The 25887-nt window shown below is 37.9% G+C and overlaps 1 protein-coding gene across 3 annotated transcripts in view; it reads left to right on the plus strand.

The window, feature by feature from the left end:
* Positions 1–16040, plus strand: part of ZNF595 (zinc finger protein 595) — a 41576-nt gene extending 25536 nt beyond the window's left edge. For 2 of the 3 annotated variants that reach the window (XM_063808478.1, XM_009447162.5), the window contains one exon: positions 14101–16040. In XM_063808478.1, the coding sequence (XP_063664548.1) occupies positions 14424–15821 (1398 nt within the window). In that variant the 5' untranslated portion in view covers positions 14101–14423 and the 3' untranslated portion in view covers positions 15822–16040. Of the gene's footprint in view, positions 1–7244; positions 7429–14100 lie in introns of all 3 variants that reach the window. The other variant, XM_063808477.1, reaches the window with a different exon arrangement.
* The last annotated feature ends 9847 nt before the right edge of the window (positions 16041–25887 follow it).

The following is a 25887-nucleotide window of genomic DNA, read 5'->3' on the forward strand; positions in this document are numbered from 1 at the left end:
GACATATTTCAAAATAATAAGAGCTATCTATGACAAACCCACAGCCAATATCATACTGAATGGGCAAAAACTGGAAGCATTCCCTTTGAAAACTGGCACAAGACAGGGATGCCCTCTCTCACCGCTCCTATTCAACATAGTGTTGGAAGTTCTGGCCAGGGCAATCAGGCAGGAGAAGGAAATAAAGGGTATTCAATTAGGAAAAGAGGAAGTCAAATTGTCCCTGTTTGCAGACGACATGATTGTTTATCTAGAAAACCCCATTGTCTCAGCCCAAAATCTCCTTAAGCTGATAAGCAACTTCAGCAAAGTCTCAGGATACAAAATCAATGTACAAAAATCACAAGCATTCTTATACACCAACAACAGACAAACAGAGAGCCAAATCATGAGTGAACTCCCATTCACAATTGCTTCAAAGAGAATAAAATACCTAGGAATCCAACTTACAAGGGATGTGAAGCACCTCTTCAAGGAGAACTACAAACCACTGCTCAAGGAAATAAAAGAGGATACAAACAAATGGAAGAACATTCCTTGCTCATGGGTAGGAAGAATCAATATCGTGAAAATGGCCATACTGCCCAAGGTAATTTACAGATTCAATGCCATCCCCATCAAGCTACCAATGACTTTCTTCACAGAATTGGAAGAAACTACTTTAAAGTTCATATGGAACCAAAAGAGAGCCCGCATCGCCAAGTCAATCCTAAGCCAAAAGAACAAAGCTGGAGGCATCACACTACCTGACTTCAAACTATACTACAAGGCTACAGTAACCAAAACAGCATGGTACTGGTACCAAAACAGAAATATAGATCAATGGAACAGAACAGAGCCCTCAGAAATAACGCCGCTTGCCTACAACTATCTGATCTTTGACAAGCCTGAGAAAAACAAGCAATGGGGAAAGGATTCCCTATTTAATAAATGGTGCTGGGAAAACTGGCTAGCCATATGTAGAAAGCTGAAACTGGATCCCTTCCTTACACCTTATACAAAAATCAATTCAAGATGGATTAAAGATTTAAACGTTAGACCTAAAACCATAAAAACCCTAGAAGAAAACCTAGGCATTACCATTCAGGACATAGGCGTGGGCAAGGACTTCATGTCCAAAACACCAAAAGCAATGGCAACAAAAGCCAAAATTGACAAATGGGATCTAATTAAACTAAAGAGCTTCTGCACAGCAAAAGAAACTACCATCAGAGTGAATAGGCAACCTACAACATGGGAGAAAATTTTCGCAACCTACTCATCTGACAAAGGGCTAATATCCAGAATCTACAGTGAACTCAAACAAATTTACAAGAAAAAAACAAACAACCCCATCAAAAAGTGGGCGAAGGACATGAACAGGCACTTCTCAAAAGAAGACATTTATGCAGCCAAAAAACACATGAAAAAATGCTCATCATCACTGGCCATCAGAGAAATGCAAATCAAAACCACTATGAGATATCATCTCACACCAGTTAGAATGGCAATCATTCAAAAGTCAGGAAACAACAGGTGCTGGAGAGGATGTGGAGAAATAGGAACACTTTTACACTGTTGGTGGGACTGTAAACTAGTTCAACCATTGTGGAAGTCAGTGTGGCGATTCCTCAGGGATCTAGAACTAGAAATACCATTTGACCCAGCCATCCCATTACTGGGTATATACCCAAATGACTATAAATCATGCTGCTATAAAGACACATGCACACGTATGTTTATTGCGGCATTATTCACAATAGCAAAGACTTGGAACCAACCCAAATGTCCAACAATGATAGACTAGATTAAGAAAATGTGGCACATATACACCATGGAATACTATGCAGCCATAAAAAATGATGAGTTCATGTCCTTTGTAGGGACATGGATGAAATTGGAAACCATCATTCTCAGTAAACTATCGCAAGAACAAAAAACCAAACACCGCATATTCTCACTCATAGGTGGGAATTGAACAATGAGATCACATGGACACAGGAAGGGGAATATCATACTCTGGGGACTGTGGTGGGGAGGGGGGAGGGGGGAGGGATAGCATTGGGAGATATACCTAATGCTAGATGACGAGTTAGTGGGTGCAGCGCACCAGCATGGCACATGTATACATATGTAACTAACCTGCACAATGTGCACATGTACCCTAAAACTTAAAGTATAATAAAAAAAAAAAGAAAATAGTTTTCAAGTGACTACAGTAAAAATAAAAAAAATAAAAAAATTAAAAAAAAAAGATTCACATCTGTGTCAGTGGCGGAGAGGTGACTGAATGGAATGGGAGGCAGGTTGGCACTAAGCAATTCCCAGCTTGACTTTTCCCTTTAGCTTAGGGATTTGGAGGCCCCAAAATTTATTTTCCTTTTACAATATATTTATGTGCTTCTGTATTGGGTATGTATATATTTTTATTTGTTATATTATTTTGACAAATTGGCCTTTTATTACCATATAGTGAAGTTCTTTTTTTCATGACAGATTTTTTTTTTTTCCTAGAAATCTCTTTTGTCTGCTACGGCCACTGCTACACTCTTTTAGTTATTATTGACATGGAATATTCTTTTTCATCCTTGGACTATTAACGTATGTGTGTCCTTAACTCTAAGTCTCCTGTGTGCAGCATATGGTTGATTTTATAAATCTATTCAAACATTTTGTAAATGCTTTATTTTTTGCTTCAATAACAATATCCTAGAGTTGGTAATTTATAAAGAATAAAAGTTTGCTTAGCGCACAATCCTGGATGCCAAGAAGTCCAAGAGCATGCCATTCCCATCTGATGAGAATCATACTTCCACATCACAACATGACTGAAGGCTTGAGGATGACAGAAGGTGTACACCAGAGCTCACTTTTATAATAGACCCACTCTCATCATGACTAACCCACTGTTGAAATACTGATACTAATCCTTTCGTGAGAGTAGAGCTGTCATGACCTAATAACTTAAGGGTCTCACTTAATTTTCTCACAATGGCAGTTAAATTTTAACATGAATTTTGGAGAGGACTCTCAAACCATAGCAATGTGTTTTCATTGGACAACTAAATCTTTATGTATTTAAAAGAATTACTGATTGGTAAGAACTTATTACTGCCATTTTGTTCATTGTTTTCTGACCATTTAGTAGTTTCTGTTTTGTAATTCCTACATGCTGTCTTCCCTTGTGTTTTCTTGAGTTCTGTTTTGTTTTTGTTAGATGCTTTCATTCTTTTTCTTTTGTATGTATCTACTACAGATTTTGGGGGGGTTTTTTGGTTTTTTTTTTTTTTTTAGAATTTCCAAGAGACTTACATAAAACATCTCACAATTATAAAATCTAGTTTAAGATAACAATTTAACTTTCTGTTTTATACGGATAGGGTCTTGCTTTCTAACCCAGGCTGTAGTGCAATGGTGCATTCACAGCTCAGTGCAGCCTTGACCTCCCCAGGCTCAAGCAATTCTCCAGTCGCAGCCTCCTGAGTAGCTAGGATTACAAGTACATGCCACCATGTCCGGCTAATTTTGTCAGTATTTTTTGTAGAGATAGGGTTTTGCCTTGTTGCTCAGGCTGCTTTTGAACTTCTAGGCTCAAACAGTTCACCTGCTTTGGCTTCCCAAAGTGCTAGGATTACCAGCATAAGCCATCAGACCCAGCCACTTGTTTTAAGTAAATAGCTTTCTGAGATCTGTATTTTATTTTATTTTATTTTATGTATTTATTTTAGAGACACGGTCCTGCTATATTGAGCAGGCTGGTTTTGACCTCCTGGCCTCAAGCAAAAGTTAACTTATGTGTGTAGAAAAATCAAGCAGTTGTACTCCCTTCAACACACTATTTATGTCATACTTTACATAATTTTTTATATTGTATATCCATTAACAAATTATTGAGGCTATATATATTTTAATACTTTTTTGTAACTTTTATACCAGAGTTAAAAGGGATTTATGTACCATAATTACAGTTTTATAGCCTTCTACATTTGACTATATATATTTTTTTCCAGTAAGATTTATACTTTTATATGTTTTCTTGTTGTAAATTAGAAGTCCGTTATTACAACTTGAAAAATTCTTATTAGCATTTCTTGTAAGGTCAAATGATTATAAATTTCTTCAACTTATTTGTTTAATCTGAGAATATCTTGATTCATATTTCATTTCTAAAGAACAGTTTTGTCAGGTATACTCTTCTTCGTTGTCAAAGTTTTTTCTTTTTCTCTCTTCATCTGCACTTTAAATATATGATCTCACTCCTATCTGGCTTGCATGGTTTCTGCTGAGCAATCTGCTGATAACCTTATAGGGGTTCACTTGTATGAGAAAATTTTCTTTTCTCTTGCTTCTTTTAAGAATCTCTCTTTGTCTTTGAATTTTGGCAGTTCAATTATGTGTTCTGGGCAATTGTTATTAGTTCCTTCTGCTATAGACATTTTAAGCTTCATAAAACTGAATGTATTCCTTCTAAGATTGAGAAAAATTTAGGACATTATCATTAAACAAATTTTTAAGATTTTTCTCTCTCTACCCTGAACATGCTAAAATATGTACATTTTTACAGTTTATTATGCAGTATGTGGCCCAAATGCTTTATTCACTCTTTCATTCTTTTTTTTTTTAAATTAGGAACTTTCAAATGACTTAATTTTAACTTTGCTGATTTTTTTTCTGTATAACTGTCTCCTGTTAAAGCTTTCTCTAAAATTTTTTATTATATATTGCGTTCTTCAGCTCCAGCATATCCATTTGGTTCTCTTTCTTTGCTATAATTGTAATTTTGTTCATGCGTTCTTGCAAAAAAAAAAAAAATAGTATTTTTTTCATCTCATTGACATTCCTTAAGATAATTATTTTGACTTCTTAGCCATTTTTTAGGTCGGTGTTTTATTGTAAGTGGTTACTGGAAAATTTTCAGGTTCCTTTGGTGGTGGTATGTTTGCCTGATCCTTTATTATCTGTGAAGCCTTATTTTGATGTCCTTGCATCTGAAGGAGCAAATACCTCTTTCAGTCATTACAGACTAGTTGGGAGGTAAATACTTCTCCTGTTTGATCTCTGGGCTGATGATATTTCCACTGAGATTGCAATTAAATGCTTTGGAGCCAGGTCACATAACTACTACTATGTCTGCAGTGAAGTTCATGTTTGGCAGACCTGTTATCAGGCCATCAGACAGTTGTGGATTCTATTTTCTGGAAAGACTAGACTTTCTTCAAGAACTTTATCAATAAGACTGGCCTGAGACAAAAAAAAAATCTCCAGTTATATATGCAGATGAGGGTGCTGATACAATATAAATGTGAGCAGGTGTGGCTCCTGATGTGTGGCTCTTGCTGGATGTTTCAAAATGCTCTAACCTGGTCATTGGACAGGCTCCTAGATGAGCAGTACTGACCCTTGAACACAGCTGTGAGGGTGTGGAACTGATTCATAGGGCTGCTTCAGGATACACAGCTGAGACCAAAGTCTTCAGGGCTTTTTGTTTGTTTGTTTGTTTGTTTTTTGAGACGGAGTCTTGCTCTGTCGCCCAGGCTGGAGTGCAGTGGCGCGATCTCGGCTCACTGTAAGCTCCGCCTTCCTGGTTCACGCCATTCTCCTGTCTCAGCCTCCCGAGTAGCTGGGATTACAGGCGCCCGCGGCCACGCCCGGCTAATTTTTTGTATATTTAGTAGAGACGGGGTTTCACCGTGTTAGCCAGGATGGTCTCGATCTCCTGACCTCGTGATCCGCCCGCCTGGGCCTCCCAGAGTCCTCAGGTTACACGCGTGAGCCACCGCGCCCAGCCAAGTCTTCAGGTTTGTTTCTGGGTTCATGGCATTTCTCCCCTCCAGATTCCTGGGTGGGCAGGACTTCTCCCAGACTCTAGGTGACAGAGACTGGAGCTGGGTTATAGGGCTGTTTCCCAATTCACAGTGGGAATAAAGTCAGCCAACATGCCTACAGTGGCACATACAGGTGTGTTTTTTGGCAGGTCCCAGGTTAGGAAAAACTGCTCCTGGACTTTAGTTGCATGGACTTGGAGCCAGGTTATAGTGCCACATCAAGATCCACCGTCAAATAAATACTGGCAAGCCTACATCCAAGGGCACAGATGGACGTTTCTCTCTGAGTCCCTGTGTGTTTGGGATTTCTTTGACACCATGACTGACTTGTGCAAGGGGTGGATTTTACGCTAATTCAGAGATCACAGACAGAACCAACTGGCTTTTCACCTGAGACACAGGACATTATGAATTCTTCTAGGTGTCTTGGCAGATGGTGCTAGTGGCAGAAACAAAACCAAACGTTCTACAGCTAATTCTACAATGAGAATTGAACATATTTTTTACTCTGTAGCTGGGACTATGATGGGCAAGCATACCCATGCCACTCAAGGGCATGCCCTCTCAATACAGCCTTCCTCAGTCTTCGGTTCTTCTGTTTTTATGATACATCTATATTACATTCAATATTTTATAGGTAAAAATTTTCTATTTTTTTAACTCCATTTTACTGGGGAGTTTTTTTCATGTAAGTTCTTCTCAATTTGATTTTTTTTTTTTTTTTGAAGCGGAGTCTCGCCCTGTCGCCCAGGCTGGAGTGCAGTGGCGTGATCTTGGCTCACTGCACGCTCTGCCTCCCGAGTTCACGCCATTCTCCTGCCTCAGCTCCCCGAGTAGCTGGGACTACAGGCACCCGCCACCATGCCTGGCTAATTTTTTGTATTTTTAGTAAAGACGGGGTTTCACCGTGTTAGTCAGGATGGTCTCGATTTCCTGACCTCGTGATCTGCCCGCCTTGGCCTCCCAAAGTGCTGGGATTACAGGCGTGAACCACTGCGCCCGGCCTTTTGTTTTAATCTTTCTGTTTGCCTGGTAATTTTAAACTCTGTACCTTTTATGACCCTGTGGTATTTAATTCAAATAAAAATCATTGGGTTTCACTTTGAGCAAATTAAAATGTACATATGAATCAGACATTTCTATTGCCTATAAAAGTTATCTATGTGGTATTTGCATGTATAAATATTGCCCCTACTTTGTTCGTAAATTATTTATTCACTTGGGTGGTCACCAGTGTTTTCTTGTGTACGTGAGTAATCAAAGAAACTGTAAAATTGCCACCTATTCGATTATATGTTCTGTGAGAGAAACAGTTTTGTTATTTGAAGGTGATTTTTGAAAAATGCAACCTTTTTAGGTAGATGTAAATATCTAATTGTGATTAAAAACTTAAAATTGCTAACTTAAACATTTTCTTTCTTTCTTTCTTTTTTGAAACAGAGTTTTGCTCGTTGCCCAAGCTGGAGTGCAGTGGTGCGATCTCAGCTTACCGCAGCCTCCTGCCTCAGCCTCCTGAGTAGCTGGGATTACAGGAATGCACCACCATGCCCGGCTAATTTTGTATTTTCAGTAGAGACATGGTTTCTCCAAGTTGGTCAGGCTGGTCTTGAACTCCTGACCTCAGGTAATCCACTCGCCTCGGCCTCCGAAAGTGCTGGGATTACAGGCATGGGCCACCACCCCCGGCCAACATTTTCAAGTATACGGTCCAGTGGTGTTAAGTACATTTATTTTATTTTGCAATGGATCTCTAGATTAATTTTACCTTACAAAAGTAAAATTTAATACCTTATAAACAATAAGTTGCCCTTTTTTTTCTCTTCAGCTCCTGAAGAACACCATTTTACTTACTCTTTCTATAATTTTATAATTCTTCTCAGTGTAATTATATAATGTCTGTTTCTGTTTGACTCTCATTTTATTTAAGGTAATGTTCTCAGGCTTTGTTTTGTAAGATGTGTCAGAATATCTTTGTTTTAAAATGAAATAATATGTAATTGTATGTATATGTCACATTTTTAAAATCTGATACTGATCTCTAAAGGGACATTTGTGCTGTTTCCAGGAATTGTCTTTTGTAAATAACAATGAATGAACATGCATGTGTAAATATCTATTTGAAGTCCTGCTTTATCATGTGGATAATTAATATTTCTAGCACTATTTATTGAAAAGACTGTCTTTTTCCAGCTGTGTGTTCTGGACATCTTTGTTAAAAATCACTTGGCTGTAGGTTCATGAATTTGTTACTGGGCTCACTGGATACTTTGATCTCTCTGTCTGTTTTTATGCCAATATTTTGCTGTTTTGCTTATTATAGCTTTATAGTATATTTTGGAATCAGGTAGTGCAGTATCTCCAGCTTTGTTGTGTTTTTTTTGTTTGTTTTTCTTTTGCTCAGGATTACTTTGGGTATTTGGGGGTCTTTGGTTGTTCCCTATAAATTTTAAGCTAGTTTTTTTTTTTTTTTCATTTCTTTGAAAAAAGTCATTGGTATTTTGATAGAGATTTCATTGATCCTGTAGTATAGCCACTTTTTAAATATTATTTCCATTCATGAGCAAAAAAATGTTTTTCAAATTTTCATGTCTTTTTCAGTTTCTTGCCAATGTTTTATAATTTTCAGTTTAGAGTGTTCACCTTTTTAATTGTTTGCTGCTAGACATCTTTATTTTTTAGTGTGAATGGTGTGGATGCAGAAGCAGCATTGGGCAAAATTGAACATGTCTTTTTTTTTCTTGAGACAAAGTTTCACTCTTGTTGCCCAGGCTGGAGTGCAATGGCATGATCTCAGCTCACCGCAACCTCCGCCTCCCAGGTTCAAGCAATTCTTCTGCCTCAGCCTCCCAAGTAGCTGGGATTATAGGCATGCACCACCATGCCCGGCTAATTTTGTATTTTTAGTAGAGATGGGGTTTCTTCATGTTGAGGCTGGTCTCGAACTCCGGACCTCAGGTGATCCACCCGCCTCGGCCTCCCAAAGTGCTGGGATTATAGGCGTGAGCCACCGTGCCCTGCTTCAGCATGTCTTTGTGACTTAAAAAACTCAACAAATTAGATATAGATGATATATACCTCAACACAATAAAGGCCATATATGACAAGTCAATGGCTGATATCATACTGGACAGGAAAGAGAAAATTTTATTTTTCATTTTTTTATTTTTGTCATGCGCATCCGTATGAAAAGACCACCAAACGGGCTTTGTATGAGCAGTAAAGCTTTTTAATCACCTGGGTGCAGACAAGCTGAGTCCAAAAAAGAGAGTCAGCGAAGGGAGATGGGGTGGGGCAGTTTTATAGGATTTGGGTAGGTAATGGAAAATTACAGTCAAAGGGGTTGTTCTTTGGCAGGTAGGGACAGGGGTCACAAGGTGCTCAGTTGGGGAGCTTCTGAGCCAGGAGAAGGAATTTCACAAGGTAATGTCATCAGTTAAGGCAGGAATCAGCCATTTTCACTTCTTTTGTGATTCTTCAGTTGCCTCAGGCCATCTGGATGTACACATGCAGGCTTGGGCTCAGAGGCCTGACAATTTTACTTTAAGTTCTGGGATACATGTGCAGAATGTGCAGGTTTGTTACATAAGTATACATGTGCCATGGTGGTTTGCTGCACCTATCAACCCATCATCTAGGTTTTAAGCCCCGCACTCATTAGATATTTGTCCTAATGCTCTCCCTCCTATTGCCCCCCACCCCCCTGACAGGCCCCGGTGTGTGACGTTCCCTCCCTGTGTCCATGTGTTCTCATTGTTCAACTCCACTTATGAATGAGAACATGTGGTGTTTGGTTTTCTGTTCCTGTGTTTGTTTGCTGAGAATGATGGTTTCCAGCTTCATGCATGTCCCTGCAAAGGACGTGAACTCATTCTTTTTTATGGCTGCAAGAGCAGAAAACTTAGGATGTTTTCATTTTACATTATAATTGTGTACTACAATATTTCACTGTGTACACTAAGTATGGGGCACAAATCAAATATAGGTCAGTGATGTCTATTTCCAATATAAGAGTCTCTGTTTATCTGTATGCATATTGTTCCTTATTGTTTATGAGTTGTATACTTGTTCTGTTTGTATACAATGGTGATTTTACCCTGCCTAGGTGAGTAGTCATTGAAATTCTTCTAATTTTACCCTCCATTTATTTATAAATCTATGTTTTTCTATGTGTGGGAGACACACTTTTGTGATTTGAAGATAATTTCAAAAACCGTCTTACCACTGTATCTGTTTTAGATATTATTTTTGATTGTCAACACATAAACTTTACAATCTTAAATATTTAGCTTAGTCGTATTAATTATATTGACATTGTTACTCACTGTATGTCTAGCATATGTTTATCTTGCAAAGCTAACACTCAGTACACATTAAACAACTGACTACCTTCTCTGTTTTCTGGCCCTTTACAAAAACAATTCTGTTGTCTGTTTTAGAGTCAAACTGCTTTAGATATCTCATGTGAGTTGATTCATACAGTTTCTCTTCATGGTTGACTTACTTCATGTTGCACAATGTCATCAAGATTTATCTTTATTATACTTGTGATATTTTTTGCTTTTTACAAGGTGGAGTAATATTTTAATATTTTTAATTTATTCATTTATTTGGTGAGAAATTTGCATTGCTTTCATTTATTGGCTTTCACTAACAATGCTACTATAATTATGAGTGTAGAAATTACTCTTCATGTGACCATATGTGTAAGAGTGTGTATTTTTGCTGGATTTTATTTTATTGATCTAGCTGTTCACCTGTATACCCATACTAAATTTTTTAAGTTCTTTAGCTTTGTATATGTTTTGATATCATGAGCTGTGGTGCCTCCAACATGTTTCTCTTTTTGAAGATTGTGGGGTGCTTCATTGTCCCTTGAAATTCCCTATAATTTGGGGGTTGCTATTTCTATTTCTGCAAAAATTTAATTAAAAATGTGACAGAGATTGCATTTAATCTGTAGATTACATCGAACAGTCCAGATATCTTCATATTTGAAACTTTGAACAAGAGCATGCTAAAGTTTGTGTTGTTTAATTTCTATAAATGTCCATTTTTTTGGTTTTTTTTTTTTTTTTTTTTTTTTTTTTTTTTTGAGATGGAGTTTCACTCTTGTTGCCCAAGCTGGAGTGCAACAGCATGATCTCGGCTCACCACAACCCTCTGCCTCCCAGGTTCAAGCGATTCTCCTGCCTCAGCCTCTCGAGTAGCTGGGATTACAGGCATGCACCACAACACCTGGCTAATTTTGTATTTTTGGTAGAGATGGGGTTTCTCCATGTTGGTCAGGCTAGTCTCGAACTAATGACCTCAAGTGATCTGCCTGCCTTGGCCTCCCAAAGTGCTTGGATTACAGGCATGAGCCACTGCACCCAGCCAGTTTTCTTTTTTTAATTAATTTCTATTCTCATTCCAGTTTGGTCATTAAAAGTAATCTGTAAAGTTCCTATTTTAAAAAATTTGTTAAGACTTTTTTGTAGCCTAACAGGTGGTCTATCAAGGAGAATATTTTATGAGCTATTCAGATGGGTATGTATTCTGCTTTTGTTTAAGAGTTCTCTACAATTCTATTAGACATAATTGTTTTATACTGCTTTGAAGTCTTCTATTTCCTTAAGAGTATTCTTTTCTGATTATTCATTACAGAAATTGAGCTATTGAAATATCCTACTATAATTATATTGCTCTCTATGTCTTGCTTTACTTCTGTCAGTATTTGCTTTATATATTTGGAACCCTAATGTAAGACACACATACACACACACACAAATATATGTATATACACACATTTTTCAGGGTTTCCTAGTAAATGAACATTTTTAATATAGTTTATGTTCTTCTTTGTCTCTTATGAGCTTTTAGTTAAAATAAGTTTTATGAAATGGGAGTTTTTGACTTTAGATGTACTTTGGGTAATATAATTTTGACCTCTTCTGTTTGGTTCTTTGCATAAAGTTTTTTCTTTCATCTTGCCTTTTTCAGTCTCCTTTAATCGTTAGATCTCAAGTGACTCTTGTAAAAAAGCAAGTTGTGGCTGGGTGCAGTGGCTCATGCCTGTAATCCCAGCACTTTGGGAGGCCGAGGTGGGCGGATCACGAGGTCAGGAGATTGAGATCACTGGCTAACATGGTGAAACCCCGTCTCTACTAAAAATACAAAAACAAAATTAGCTGGGCGTGGTGGCGGGTACCTGTAGTCCCAGCTACTCAGGAGGCCAAGGTGGAAGAATGGTGTGAACCCAGGAGGCAGAGCTTGCAGTGAGCCGAGATCACGCCACTGCACTCCAGCCTGGGTGACAGAGTGAGACTCCATCTCAAAAAAAAAAAAAAAAAAGAAAAAGAAAAACAAGTTGTATCTTGTTTTTTGATTTCTTAAATAAATTTATTTGCATGTATTTCCAATGGAAAGATTACTTCATAAATATTTAAATAATTTGCTGAAATGGAAAGGCTTATTCATGTTATTTTATTAATTGTTTTACTTGATTATTGTATTTTTGTCCCTTATTTTCTTTTCTGTCTTCCTTTTGACTTTTGTGTTGATAGATTTTTACTTATTTTTTCATGTATCCATACAGATACTTACTTTTTGGTATTTTGGAAATTACATAAAATTTCCTAAAATAATACATTTTAAACTGGTTATTTCAGTTGCGTTTGAAAATTCTTCCTCATTACATCTGCCCTCAACTTTGTTATTAATGTCACTAATTATATTTTTATGTTGCTTATTTATTAACAGATTATGATGAACAGTTTATGATCATTTTTATGCTCTTTAAAATTTTAGAGAATTAAAATGTTTTCTGCACTATCATGTTAATGGTACAGAACCTTACATTTGTATATGTTCATGTCTTTCCCAAAAAGTTATTTATTTTCATATGATTATGTTTTGTTTTCTTGCATCATATTATTTTCAGTGGAAGATACTTTCTTCAGCATTTCTTTTGTAAGGCAGGTGTTGTGCTAATACACTTTTTCAACATTTGGTTATCTTGAAAGAGCTTTACTTTTTCTTCATTTTTAGGACAGTTTTGCATGTTATGGTATTCCTGCTTACAAGCTATCTTTCTTTCAGCATTTTAACTATCACAATTCCCTCTTGTCTAAAAAAAATTTGTTAACAGATTCACTGGTTATGTAAGACCACACTTATAAATGACACATCACTTTTATCTTGCAACTCCTAAGATTCTCTGTCTTTGACTTTTGAAACTTTGCTTATATAAATCTCTGTGTATGTATCTTAGTTGAAGTTTGTTGAGCTTCTTCATTTTTTACATTCTTCTTTTACTTTTGGAAATTTCTCACTCATTACTTTTGTATTTTTCACATCCACAATTTGTTTTTTATATTTTAACGTTTTCATTGATACCTCATTTGTCTTATTATATTTAGTTGTATGTGTTCCCCTTTAGCTCATTGAGGATTTTTCAGGTTAATTTTTAAAAATTTCTACATCTTCATTTTTTATGGTTGTTTTCTGAAAAGTTTTAAATTTTTTAATTGGGCCATGTTGCCCTAATATTTTTATATATTGTAACATCTGTTTGTTATTTGAACATTAACAAAAAGGTATTTGTCACAATCTTTACAGTGTTGCCTTGTCCTGACATAGTCTGAAACCTGTTGTCTTTGATAGAGATAATGGGAGCCTCTCATACATGTTCTAAGGATGTGTCTTGTCTGGAATTTTGTGTTTGTTTTTCATTGAAAAGGGATTATTCATGTTCTTCTTATGGTCTCTAGTCACTCTTCTACCTATTCCCTGTATTTAACACTGCAGCCTGCTCCTGAAACATTTACATTTGGTCTTAGCAGACCCAAGCTGTTCTTCCAAAGTATAGCACCGTTTCTCTCAGCTCTCTGTGTTGTTGGAGACGGAAACCAGATTTTGTAAAGACCCCAGAAAGCCAGAAGTAAGGATATGTGTATCAGTATTTTTCTTCTAAGTAAGAAGCCAGGAGTTGACAGTTTACTCCTATAGGCACAATGCTATATTGGGGAGGAGGAAAGCTGTGGTGGGTAAATATAACAAACTTTCCTTCCTGTTCCATGTGGTTCTTAGTATTGTGCTTACCTGAGGCATTGCATACAATTAACTCATTTACAGATTTTGCACAAAGGTATTTTGGTTTGTATATCTTTGTTACATGTCTGTGAAGAAATTATGGCCTGTGATATTTTGTTATGCTATCTTACTAATGCAGTTTGTATACATTTTCTATATTACATTCGTAAAGTATATTCATATGAATCTAGTAAGTGGGATAATTTGTTATTTTTATTTCTTTCAGCTATATGTTCTCCTTTCAGCCAAGACCTTTCACCAGTGCAGGGGATAGAAGATTCATTCCACAAACTTATACTGAGAAGATACGAAAAATGTGGACATGAGAATTTACAATTAAGAAAAGGCTGTAAACGTGTGAATGAGTGTAAGGTGCAGAAAGGAGTTAATAATGGAGTTTACCAATGCTTGTCAACTACCCAGAGCAAAATATTTCAGTGTAATACATGTGTTAAAGTTTTTAGTAAATTTTCAAATTCAAACAAACATAAGATAAGACATACTGGAGAGAAACCCTTTAAATGTACAGAATGTGGCAGATCGTTTTACATGTCACACCTAACTCAACATACAGGAATTCATGCTGGAGAGAAGCCCTACAAATGTGAAAAATGTGGCAAAGCCTTTAATAGGTCCACATCACTTAGTAAACGTAAGAGAATTCATACTGGAGAGAAACCCTACACATGTGAAGAATGTGGCAAAGCCTTTAGACGGTCCACAGTTCTGAACGAACATAAGAAAATTCATACTGGAGAGAAACCCTACAAATGTGAAGAATGTGGCAAAGCCTTTACAAGGTCCACAACACTGAATGAACACAAGAAAATTCATACTGGAGAGAAACCCTACAAATGTAAAGAATGTGGCAAAGCCTTTAGATGGTCCACAAGCCTGAATGAACATAAGAATATTCATACTGGAGAGAAACCCTACAAATGTAAAGAATGTGGCAAAGCCTTTAGACAGTCCAGGAGCCTGAATGAACATAAAAATATTCATACTGGCGAAAAACCCTACACATGTGAAAAATGTGGCAAAGCTTTTAACCAATCCTCAAGTCTTATTATACACAGGAGCATTCATTCTGAACAAAAACTTTACAAATGTGAAGAATGTGGCAAAGCCTTTACTTGGTCCTCATCCCTTAATAAACATAAGAGAATTCATACTGGAGAGAAACCTTACACATGTGAAGAATGTGGCAAAGCCTTTTATAGGTCCTCACACCTTGCTAAACATAAGAGAATTCATACTGGAGAGAAACCCTACACGTGCGAAGAATGTGGCAAAGCTTTTAACCAATCCTCAACTCTTATATTACACAAGAGAATCCATTCTGGGCAAAAACCTTACAAATGTGAAGAGTGTGGCAAAGCCTTTACACGGTCCACAACACTGAATGAACATAAGAAAATTCATACTGGCGAGAAACCCTACAAATGTGAAGAATGTGGCAAAGCTTTCATATGGTCTGCAAGCCTGAATGAACATAAGAATATTCATACTGGAGAGAAACCCTACAAATGTAAAGAATGTGGCAAAGCTTTTAACCAATCCTCAGGCCTTATTATACACAGGAGCATTCATTCTGAACAAAAACTTTACAAATGTGAAGAATGTGGCAAAGCCTTTACTCGGTCCACAGCCCTGAATGAACATAAGAAAATTCATTCTGGAGAGAAACCCTACAAATGCAAAGAATGTGGCAAAGCCTACAACTTATCCTCAACCCTTACTAAACATAAGAGAATTCATACTGGAGAGAAACCCTTCACATGTGAAGAATGTGGCAAAGCCTTCAATTGGTCCTCATCCCTTACTAAACATAAGATAATTCATACTGGAGAGAAATCCTACAAATGTGAAGAATGTGGCAAAGCTTTTAATCGGCCCTCAACCCTTACTGTACACAAGCGAATTCATACTGGCAAGGAACATAGTTGAATGACATTTCTAGTAATCCCTAATTCCAGTGTCTTTAAACAGCAAATAAATTGGAGAATATTGCTCCCATATAAACTTTATTATTTTTCTTATTTTAAATTTTTTAAAATTTCTGTAGGTACATAGTATGTGTATCTATTCATGGCTTATTTGGATTGTTTTGATACAGGCATATGACATGTAATTATCACATCAGAGTAAATGAGTTATTCTTCACAAGCATTTGTTCTTTGTATTACACACAGTCCAGTTATACACTTTAATTTTTTTTTTTTTTTTTTTTTTTTTGAGACAGAGTCTCGTTCTGTCACCCAGGCTGGAGCGCAGTGGTGCGATCTTGGCTCACTGCAACCTCCACCTGCCGGGTTCAAGCAATTCTCCTGCCTCAGCCTCATGAGTAGCTGTGACTACAGGCAGGTGCCACCATGCCCAGCTAATTTTTTGTCTTTTCAGTAGAGACAGGGTTTCACAATGCTGGCCAGGCTGTTCTCGAACTCCTGAGCTCATGATCCGCCCACCTCGGCCTCCCAAAGTGCTGGGATTACAGGTGTGAGCCGTCGTACCTGGCCACTTTAATTATTTTTAAATGTGCAATTATTTTTTTACTACAGGTTATTTTATGATTATAATAAGTATATGAGTATAATTATAATTCACACATTTCTAAGTCATGAATGCTTTTTAAAAATGTTCCATATTTATCTTTGAACATGTAGCATCTCTTTCCGCAAATAAATGCAGACTTTGGTTTTGATTTACATGAAGTTAAATATGTAAATGTATTGCTCTAAAGATAAAATTTAGGTGTAAGAAAATTATGGGGCAAGCAGTTGTGTTTCTGTGAGAGTTTGTATCTATTTTCCAAGGAAAATAGCAATATTGGAACAAAGATTATTTTAATAAGGTGGATAATTTACTAGAAATCTAGAAACCTAAAACATTCTGAAATCAAATTTATATTTTCTTCTATTACTGTAAAATTTAACGGATCATTGTTGAGACTCTCCCATGCAAATTCTGTTTTTATTTGTCTGTTGCTCATGCTAGAGCTATAATTGACTTCTTTCTTATTTTTTTATTTTTACTTTATGAAGTATTTATTATGTGAGCTGGTCAGAAATTATAATTTTATAAAATTTAGTAGCAAACACAAAATATTTAGATGCAAGTTCATAATTCGTGTATTAAGTTATATTTTAGTTAGGACATTTCATTTTATTGCTTTAGTTGGATAACCCTATATGAGCTGTTTAGTTATTTGTTTCACTTTTTATAATTGACATAAATGAGTTTGTTGTGCCAGTTTTCTCAGGTAAGTACTGGTGAAACTTAATAATTCATGGGATGTTTTGATATATAATTACAGTAAGCATAAGAAAGTACTGGGTAATAGATGCTCCATAATTAGCCATAAATATTATTCTTTCTGGAGTGAGTTTGTAGCTCCAAGTAAGAGAATGAAAATGTCTATAGTGAAGAAATGGCAGTCTGCATGTGGAGAGAACATCTGTTACCAGGCTGCAAAACTGACTCATTCTGAATTTAAAGAGAACCTCTTATTTTATTTTCTAATTATCTTTAGTTTTGGAATATCTTTATGGTTTATTCCCAGCTATGTATGCCTCACACCCCTTCTTCTTTGTGTTATGGCTACAGTCTTCTCACTGTTCTCTTTTTGCCATGTAATTTCATACAGACTTTCTATGTTCTGATTAGAAGTTTGAAATTTTTCAGTGTGGTAAATTGTTTTTAACTGGAGTGTTTGAGGTTAATTATAGCTTATCAATGCAATGTTTAGATCACTTAATTGAGATAAGTACTTTACTGTCCGCAGGGGCATTGGTGGAACATGAAGTGAAACACCAGGACCTGCTTCTGGAGTTATGGAGGGCAACTCCAATCCCCAGTGTGGGCCCCAGCTTCTGGCACACTGGTGCATGCCAAAAAGTACTCCTCAGGCCACCACTACTCTGATCAGTGCCCTTGCTACCATCACTGTTGTCATCTGTGCTTGCATTCCCCTGGTGCCTGGAAGTTCTGTTCTCCAGGTGGCAGATGACTTTGCTCCCAGCATTCACACGTTTTTATTCCATCTGTGGAGGAGTACTTTATAATTCTGTCTTCTAAAAATCATTTCACTTAAGATAGCTCATTTAAATGGGATTATATACTCTTTGTCACTATGTTTCTGGTATATTTCACTAAATATGATGTCTTAAAGTTTTATGCTTATTGTAGCATGTGCATAATTTGCTATCTGAAGGTACAGCCATATTCCATTGGCTACAAATGCCATATGTTATCCATTTATCAAGAAACTTAAGTAGCTGTCACCTTTTTGTGTGTAGGGGGTTGGGGAATGCTCTTAAAAATATATGTGTGCAAATGTCTATTCCAGGTCCTGCTTTGCATACATAGATTCCCAGAAGTAGGATTCCTGGATTGTATAATTTCTCTTTTCTTTTCTCTTTCTCTTCTTTCTTTTTCTTTTCTTTTTTTTTTTTTTTTTTTTTTTTTTTTTTGATATTGGGTTTCACATTGTCACCCAGGCTAGAGTCTAGTGGTGCAGTAATGGCTCACTGCAGCCTTGACATCCCAAGCTCAAATGATCCGTCCACCTCAGTCACCCAAGTAGCTGGGACTACAGGCACATGCCAGCATACCTGACTAATTTTTGTATTTTTTGAAGAGATGGGGTCTCAGTATGTTGCCCAGGCTGAACTCAAACTTCTGAGCCTAAGTAATTCTCCCACTTTAGCCTCCTAAAATGTTGAAATTACAGGCATGAGCCACAGTTCATTTTTAATATTTTGGAAAACCTGCATCCTACTTTTATTAAGGGCTGCATTATTATTTTCCACCAACAGTGCATGGAGGTTCCAAATCCTACATACTTGACACCATTGATTACTTTTTATTTGTTGAACAGTGGCCATGCTAATGGGTGAGAGTTAAGAGTTCATTGAGATTTTGCTTTGCATTCTTCTCGTAAGTGATTTTGATTGTCTTTTCAAATTCCTCTTGGTTATTTGCATAGCTTCTTTTAGGAAATGTCTTTGAATACACTGGTCCATTAAAAAAATGAAGTTATTCACCCTTGGTGGTGGTTATGTTTCAGAAGTCAAATGGTGGATGGCATTTGTACTGCACTTAGTGTTTCCCTTGATGTGTGAATATGCAGAAGGTTTTGAAAGTTTGATATAGTACCTTTTCTAATTCCCTTCTTGTTGTTTCTGCTTTTAATGTGATATTCGAAAAACCTGCCAAAACCAATGTTACTAGGCTTCTCCCTATATTTTCTTCTAAGTGTTCAAGAGTTATATGTCTTTTAAGTTTTATGTTTTTATGTTTAGTGTATGTAAAGTATTTTGTTTGCATTGAAGAGAAAGGTCCAAGTTCGTTATCTTTCATTTAGACGTTGAGTTTTCTCACACCATTGTTTGGGGAGTCTGACCTTTTCTTCACTGTTTGGTCATGGTAACCTAGTAAAAGATTATATGATAATACTTGCACAGGTTTATTTCTGGGTTCTTTGTTCTGTCATGTATTTTTTTTTTCTCTCTTTATGCCATTACCACATTGGTTTTATTTTTGTAGCTTTGGACTCTTTTGACATCATGAGGTATGGGACTTTGTTCTTTTCTAAAGCTGTTGGCTATTCATGGTACCTTGAGATTACACATGAATTTTAGAATTATATAAAATATCTCTGCCAAATAAGTAACATTGGAATTTTAATAAGGATGACATTGAATTTGTGCAATACTCAGAAATATTGACAGTTTAACAGTATTACATCTCCTGGCTGAGAAACATGTATTTGTGTCTGTGTTTGTGTGTTTGTGAGTGTGTGGATTGGCATCAGAGATAGTGCTGAGATGCAAGACAAAGAGTTCAAAGTGTTTCCTTGGCCTGTCTCTGGTCTCCTGCACAACTCTTAACATACAGAAGGTAGGCTAACCACTTGATCCTCAACTGGTTTATCTTCTTAGATGTATCATTGTCAAGTTGGTAGGAAAATAAAAATTCCTTTCAGAAGTTGAACACAATTGTCTGCTTTTGGCCAAATCTCACACCCAAAGACCCAGAAAGTTGGAAGTTAAGGAAGATAAATTCTCCATGGTAGATTTGTAGGTTAATTTGTTTTATTGAATTGTTTTTTTATTTTCAAATTTTTTGGCATTGTGTCATTTAATCAGAATAAGACACCGTATATGTTTTATCCTTGCCTATATTTGCATATCCATATAAAATGGAAAGAGAACAAAAGACATAAAAAGAACAAAGGAAAGAATGTAAAATAAGAGAGGAAAAAGGAAGCAAAATAAAATGCAATTTTGAAAGTGCTAGAAATTTGAACTAAGAAAGCATCTGGGCAGTGTAATCACCATTTTGTTGTACAAGGCCCAAACCAACAGATGCTCCTGAAACAGAGATATCAGACTGCAAATAACTCCTGAACGTTTTCTATTTTTACTGTATTTTATTCTTTCCCTACGTTACCTCACTTTGTTTTGTCAGCTGAAATTAAACCCAGATATATTAGTTTGTATTTACACTGCTACAAAGAAATACCTGAGAATGGGTAATTTATAAAGGAAAGAGGTAGCCGGGCATGGTGGTTCACGCCTGTAATCCCAGTATTTTGGGAGGCCGAGGTGGGTGGGTCACAAAGTCAGGAGTTTGAGACCAGCCTGGCCAATGTGGTGAAGCACCATCTCTACTAAAAATACAAAAATTAGCCAGGTATGGTGGCTGGTGCCTGTGATCCCAGCTACTCAAGAGGCTGAGGCAGGAGAATCACTTGGATCTGGGAGATGGAGGTTGCAGTGAGCCAAGATCTCGCCAGAACAGCATGGGGGAACCACCCCCATGATCTAATAAGCACCCGTGAGTTACAATTCAAGATGAAATTTGTGTGGATACACAAAGCCAGACCATATTATTCCACCTTTGGTCACTCCCAAATCACGTGTTTCTCACATTCCAAAACATAATTATGCCTTGCCAACAGATCCCCAAAGTCTTAACTCATTTCAGCATTAACCCAAAAAGTCTAAGTCCATAGTCTCATCTGAGACAAGGCAAGTCCCTTCCTCCTATGAGCCTGTGAAATCAAAAGCAAGTTAGCTACTTCCAAGATATAATGGGGGTACAGGCATTGGGTAAATACACCCATTTCGAATGGGAGAAATTGGCCAAAACAAAGTGGCTGCAGGCTCCACCCAAGTCCAAAATTCAATAGGGCAGTCATTAAACCTTAAAGTGATCTCCTGTGGCTCCATGTCTCACATTTAATTCACACTGATGCAAGAGGTGAGGTTTCACAGCCTCAGGCAACTTCACCTCTGTGGCTTTGCAGGGTGGTCTCCCTCCCTGCTGCTTCACAGTCTGGTGTTGAGTGTCTGTGGCTTTTCCAGGCACACAATGTAAGCTGACAGTGGATCTACCATTCTGGGGTCTGGAGAACTTTGCCCTCTTCTCACAGCTTCAGTAGGCAGTGCCCCGGTGGGGACTCTGTGTGTAGGCCTCAACTCCACATTTTTTTCTGCACTGCCCTAGCAGAGATTCTCCATGAGGGTTCTGCCCCCGCAGCAAACTTCTGCCTGGACATCCAGGCATTTCCACACATCCTCTGAAATCTAAATTGAGGCCTCTAAACTTCAGTTCTTCTGTGTGCCTACAGGACCAACACCATGAGGAAGATGCTAAGGCTTGGATCTTACATCTGAAGCAATGGCTTAAGCTGTACATTGGCCCCTTTTAGCCATGGCTGGAGTGACTGGAATCCAGGGAACCAAGTCCTGAGACTGCACACAGCAGGGTTTCCTGGGCCTAGCCAATGAAATATTTTTTGCCTCCTAGGCCTCCAGGCGTGTGAGAGGAGGAGATGCCACAAAGGTCTCTAACATGCCCTGAAGGCTTTTTCCCCATTGTCTTGGTGATGAACATTTGCTCCTCACTTCTGCAGCCAATTTCTTCTGAGAAAATGGGTCTTTCTTTTCTACCACATCATTAGGCTGTGAATTGTCTAAACTTTTATGCTTTGTCAACTTTTGGATGTTTTGCTGCTTAATTTCTTTTGCCAGATAACCATAAATTATCTCTCAAGTTCGACCTTCCACAGATCTTTAGGACAAGAGCAAAATGCTACCAGTCTCTTTGCTAAAGCATAGCAAGGGTCACCTTTATTCCAGTTCCCAACAAGTTCCTCACCTCCACATGAGACCATCTCAGCCTGGACTTCATTGTCCATCACTACCAGCATTTTGGTCAAAGCAATTCAACAAGTCTCTAGGAAGTCCAAACTTTCCCACATCTTTCCTTCTTCTGAGCCCTCCAAACTTCTAGCCTCTGCCTGTTACTCAGTCCCAAAGTCACTTTCACATTTTTGGGTATCCTTATAGCAGTGCCCCACTGTGTCAGTACGAATTTACTGGTAAGTTTATTTTAATGCTGCTCTGAAGAAATACCTGAGACTAATTTGGAAGAAAAGAGGTTTAATTGACTCACAGTTACCATGGCTGCTAAGACCTCAGGACTCTTACAATCACGGTGGAAGGGGAACCAAACACATCCTACTTTACATGGTGGCAGGAGAGAGAAGTATCATGCAAAGGGAAGAAAAGCTTCTTATAAACCATCAGATCTCGTGGGAACTCACTATCATGAGAACAGCGTAAGGGAATTAACCACATGATCTAATTACCTATGATATCCCTCCCCGAAAATGTGGGGATTACAATTTGAATTAAAATTGAAAATGAGATTTGGCTGGGGAGGCAAAGCCAGACCATATCATCAGTTCTCTAACAATATTTTACTTTGTTATTATAATCCAGGTCCAAAGAATAAAAATAAAAATGTTTTCTAGTCATGGTTGCTTTATTTCTAAAGTAATCTGGGCAGATTGATCAATTGTTATATGAAGTTGGGACAGGAATCATTTATTAGTATTCTGAACAGGGATCCTGGCCAAGAAGAGAAATTCTCTAGAAAGGAGCCAGGGGTTCCATATATAAGAAAAACTCTTGGCCAGGTTCAGTGAAAGTGACAAGCAATTTTACTCTTGCCAGACAGAATTCTGGCTGGCTGTGTGGACAAAAAGCCCAACTTTGGGGAATTCAATCCAAGACCTATCTACCTTCAATCTTTTGCTGACTTTTGGATGCGGTTGTCATGGTTTTCTGTCTTTTATTTTATTTTATTTTTTAACAATCTGGCCACCATTTTGTAGGGCGACTGGTTTGCTGGGGCTCCACTCCAGAACCTAGTCACCTTGGATTTTCCAGTACCTGGAAGTTTACCAGGGAAGGCTGAAAACCAGCAAAGATAGCAGCCTGCCCCTTCCTCTGGGATCTCCATCCTAGGGGGATACTGATCTGTTCCCTGCCTGAATGCATCTGTAGGAGGTGGCTGGAGACCCTGGTTTGGAAGAAAAAGTCCGGCTGTGTTTTGGTAGAGCATCTGTGCTGTTGATAGATGCAGGAGGCAGATGAGGAAACCTGCCCAGGGTCTTGTCTGCACAAGCCCACAATGAACTGGGGACCCACCAGTGCACTGGGGGAATGGGATGGAGCTAATGGAAAGTTCACACTTTGTGCAGGGGGGAGGAACATGGCCTCTTTAGTTCCTCTGTGGTGGCCTGGTGTTCAAGATTCCTTCTCACTTTGCTGGGAGGTTTTGTTTCGTTTTGTTTTCTCTTTTTACCCAATAAATTCTGCTCGTCACCCTTCAGGGTGTCTGCAAGCCTAATCTTTCCTTGGTGTGATAAGAATTCAGTTTTAGCTGAGCTAAGGAGAAAATTCTAAAAAATGTTGGTGCCCAGACATGGGCCTGGAGGAAGGGTAAGATGCAAACCAAGAATCTTTTTTCCCTTTTGCTTCTAAGCCTTTTCATCCTTGTACTTCTTCTGAGAGTAGAGGAAACTGCACACCACCTCACTCCAACAGTCGCAGGTGCACATGAGATGGACCAGTGAATGGTCACTCCCCTGCACCCTCTGGGTTGGGGCCAGAGTGCATGGCTTGGGCAGTGAGTTATCTGCCACTTATCCAGTTTCTCCCCCTCCTCTGACCAAGGACTCCAGCTCTTTCCAAGCCCTGGAGAAAATAACCCATTTGCATAAGAATAAAAAGTTTCTTTCCTGTCCTACACTTAAACCTTTTTTATTCATTTTCTCCACCTCGTCAGCAGTTAACTTTTAAGTGAGAGAGTCCCCCCCCACCCCCCCAACCCTGCTTTTAGAGAACATTTTACTAGGCGAGGACACCAAGTATCACTGTGTATATTCTCTGTAAAGTTTTAATTATAAAAAAAAATTATGAAGTTGTTCTTGAGCTGTAGACAATCTGGTGTGCTTTGCATGTCTTCCTGTTTGATCAGTAGGGTTCTTTGCTGCAGGCCTCCATTTTGTTTTATGTCCTTGGGGACGTGACCTGTAACCACATGGCAATATTTTGCTTTAGCCTCTGCAGTCTGGGTTCAATCCTGGGTAAAGGAATGAGTACTTTTGGGTCGATATCTGTGTGACTTTCACCATTTGGTGATTATCTTCCCTTCATGAACAACTCTTGAGTTTTATCTTAAACCTTCCTTTTTCTAAGTTGCCTTTAAAGGTTTTAGATTTTGTGGCCAGGTGCAATGGCTCACGTCTGTAATTCTAGCACTTTGGGAGGCGGAAGCAGTTAGAACATGAGGTCAGGAGTTCGAGACCAGCCTGGCCAAGATGGTGAAACCCCATCTCTACTAAAAATACAAAAATTAGCCGGGTGCGGTGGTGGGCATCTGTAATCCCAGTTACTCGGAGGCTGAGGCAGGAGAATTGCTTGAACTCAGGAGGCAGAGGTTGCAGTGAGCCAAGATCGCTGCACTGTAGCCTGGGCAACAGAGCAAGACTCCATCTCAAAAAAATAATAGTAAAATAGATTTTGTAAGAACTGCTTACCCCTTTGAAACTCACAGTTAAATCATAACCTTAATTGGTGCTTGTTGGTTTCACCTGTAGTTACTTTTAGGAAAGTCTGAAAACCAGAAATATTGGCTGCTTGGCACAGCTAAAGCAGGTAATGGGGAATTTAAAAGAATTTTCTTAAAGTACATTCAGCTTAATTAAAAGTGCATACCCAGATTTTACACACACACACACACACACACACACACATACACATACATATATATATACTTTTTTTTTTTTTGAGACTGAGTCTCACTCTGTAGCCAAGCTGGAGTGCAGTGGTGTGATCTCAGCTCATTGCAACCTCCGCTTCCTGGGTCCAGGTGATTCTCCTGCCTCACCCTCCCAAGTAGCCGGTACTACAGGTGCACACTACCATGCCCAGCTAATTTTTGTTTTTAGTAGAGACAAAGTTTCACCATGTTGGCCAGGATGGTCTCAATCCCTTGACCTCTTGTTCCACCTGCCTCAGCCTCCCAAAGTGCTGGGATTACAGGCATGAGCCACCATGCCTGGCCCAAGTTATAGGTATATTTAAAGGCCTTATTTTTTTTTATTGGACCTTGTTTTGCTGAAAAAAAGGATTCTCAGTCGACTGAATTCTTTTTCTCCATTTTGTTTTTCCACTCTTAATACGTGCATGAGAGGCCAATAATCTAATTAGGAGATTGGGAAACAAAACATAGCTACTGGATTCTTTTTTGCCTATGTATTTATATATGTGCTGTATCTATGTAATGTCTATTTTTATAAAGCTCTAATTGACCTAGAGGAAAATGAGTTTTTGAATCAAATATTTTTTGAAGGGAAGGTAAAAGCTGTGGTACATTGAAGTTCACATGACTTTAATCATTGAGAAATAAAAACAGACTTAGCAATTATTGGTAAAAAGCAGATGTCAAAATATACATTTTTGTTCAGGGTTAAAGGATTGTTCTGAATTAGATAAAGCTAAAAGTTTAAACAAGTTATAAAAAGTTTCTATAAAATTCATCTTGCCAAAGAAATTTTGTCCATGAACATTAAATTACAAAAGGTATTATATGTTTTTTTGGTAAATTAACCATTTAAATAATAGCACAACAAGGTGCTCTTGAGGCACTAATCTGC

Source organism: Pan troglodytes, chromosome 3 (genome assembly GCF_028858775.2).
Source record: "Pan troglodytes isolate AG18354 chromosome 3, NHGRI_mPanTro3-v2.0_pri, whole genome shotgun sequence".
Taxonomy (NCBI): Eukaryota; Metazoa; Chordata; class Mammalia; order Primates; family Hominidae; genus Pan; species Pan troglodytes.